Below are 2,198 nucleotides of genomic sequence, written 5' to 3' on the forward strand. Positions count from 1 at the left end.
AAGGAATTCAATACATTGTCCTCTAACCTCTTATCAAACTCTGCACCCTTGATTCAGCAACATCTTGTGGAACAGAACACTGCTCAATCTACACCAGGCCCATCTGCATCAACTGTTCCAACAATCAATTTCAACCTTCCTAATGACATTTTTTCATTCTTACAGCCTGCATCAGTACCCTTGCCAACCACTCCTGGTCAAACCAATGCTCTCATCAACAGTGCTGATATCCCTGTTCTTCCTATCTCTGCTCAGCCTGGCCCTGACTTGTCTCTTGTGAACTTTTGTGCTGTGTACAACCTATCTCCAGACATTCATGCCAAGCTCATGGAGAATGGATATATGGGAACACAGACCATCAGATACATTGTTGTTTTGGAGCTGAAAGAAATGGGATTCAAGAATGGTAAGATTGCAGCAATGAAGGTTGCAGTTGCACAGTGGGCTAATGGAGAGATGTGAAGCCTAGCTTATTGAGAACCAGACCATAAATTGAGTACATAGATTCGTATTGCTGTCATACATGTATTGAAAGTTCCAATTGGACTTGATGTAATTCTACTGCTGTCACTAAAAGTATCCTGTGTGAATGAAGTACCCTGCTGCATCAGACATCATAACAATACTCATGGCTTCATACATGTCAAATATGATACTATTGGATGCAAGGAAGTAGTCCTGATAGCAACAGATGAAGGTCTTAATCTTTGAAGAAGCTTCTTCGATTTGGTTCAGATCTGGGGAGTAGGGCAGGAGATACTCAAGGCAAACCTATCCCCAATGGTTCACAAACTCATCTAGATCAGACACAGCAACTCACCATAAGCTTCAATCAACTCCACAACACCCTCTCCATGATGGATTTTCATATTGTCCATTACAAGGACAGACAAAAGTCCAGGATAAGGTGAACACATTAGCAACTAAGTCATGTCAGCTTTGCAGTGCTTGCCAGAGTTAGAATCAGTGACATACCACTGTAGATTGAAGGAACTCAAGATATTTTACTGTGGTGAATGAGCCTTCAATGACACTTGAAGCAGCCATGCCATCTACAGTCAGAAGTCCTAGTCCAGAGACACACTACCCACAAACAAAGACCTGATGGCTACATGCATGCTGGCCTGTGGCTGCTCATCCATGCAGCTGCCTGCTGTATGCTTGTCTTTGGATGTTTCATCAAGGAAACCAAGCTGCTCTGGTGAATATTGGCTCATGCAAATGAGAAAGCCCATCCTCTTCTCCTCATTCCTCTCCTTTGCAATACACTTCAGTTTCTTGAGAGAAATGCCGATGTGTGTTAGTTCACAGTGAATGGTATTATAGTGTACAGAGATGAATCAGTTGGTATCAAGAAGTTGAAAGAGCTCATCTAGGAACCATTCAGGGTGATGATGAATGAGACATACAAGATAGAGTACATCGTCACAATGAAGGGTATGAGGACAACCATGAATGCCAAATGTATGCCTGACAACATCTCCCATTTCATGCCAGAGCTCAAAAATCGACCAGAATGTGCTTTCCAAAAATCCGATGCAAGCAAGGATGTCTTCGAGTGCAAGGTGTTGATGCTCATGAAGATTAATCATGGCTAGTTTGACATCACGACTGATTTTCCAATACATGATGGTCAATTTATGATGTATGTACATGGCTATTATTTATTGTTTTGTTCTTTCTCAAAATATCGCTACTGTCAACCTTTTGCAAAACAGCTGTAAGATAGAACTTGAAGAATCCATGAACAAATATTCAAGGTGTGGCAAAAGGAAAAAGATTGTTGAGCAGGTTTTGAACCTGCAACACATTTTTTATCTTACCACCTGAGCAAGACTGGTCAAATGGTTGTCTGTAGTACGAGTCGAGGAACATCATGTATTGACAGTAGAATCATATAGGATTGGCAGTCATTTGCCAATGCAAAATGAAAAAAAACTCTATGGACACAAAACATGCCCAGGAATGAGCGAGTCGGGGCTGGCGCCGGCACCGTTACAATACCGAAAAAAAACACGGGTGCAGGCGGCAGAAATTTGGGAGATGGGAAACCGATCGTGTTAGACAAGAGCCCTCCTCCGCTAACGTTGGGGGTCGGAGAACAGGAAGTGGAAGCGATCAAATGACGCAGCACTCTAAATTGAAGCATACTGCTCAGGTTAATTATGCAGTATTGTGTCGTAAGATTCCGTCTCATC

At 42.4% G+C, this 2,198-nt stretch overlaps 1 protein-coding gene across 1 annotated transcript; it reads right to left on the reverse strand.

The window, feature by feature from the left end:
• Window positions 1-797: 797 nt before the first annotated feature.
• On the reverse strand, window positions 798-1,071 carry BJ212DRAFT_1288796 (uncharacterized protein; the record flags this gene model as incomplete). The annotated part of the gene is made up of 2 exons (XM_041332045.1): window positions 798-923; window positions 976-1,071. Coding segments are annotated over 2 exons (222 nt in total), but the record flags the coding sequence as incomplete, so codon positions are not given.
• Window positions 1,072-2,198: the final 1,127 nt, after the last annotated feature.

The sequence above is a fragment of the Suillus subaureus genome, assembly GCF_016647635.1.
Source record: "Suillus subaureus strain MN1 chromosome Unknown BJ212scaffold_170, whole genome shotgun sequence".
NCBI lineage: Eukaryota > Fungi > Basidiomycota > Agaricomycetes > Boletales > Suillaceae > Suillus > Suillus subaureus.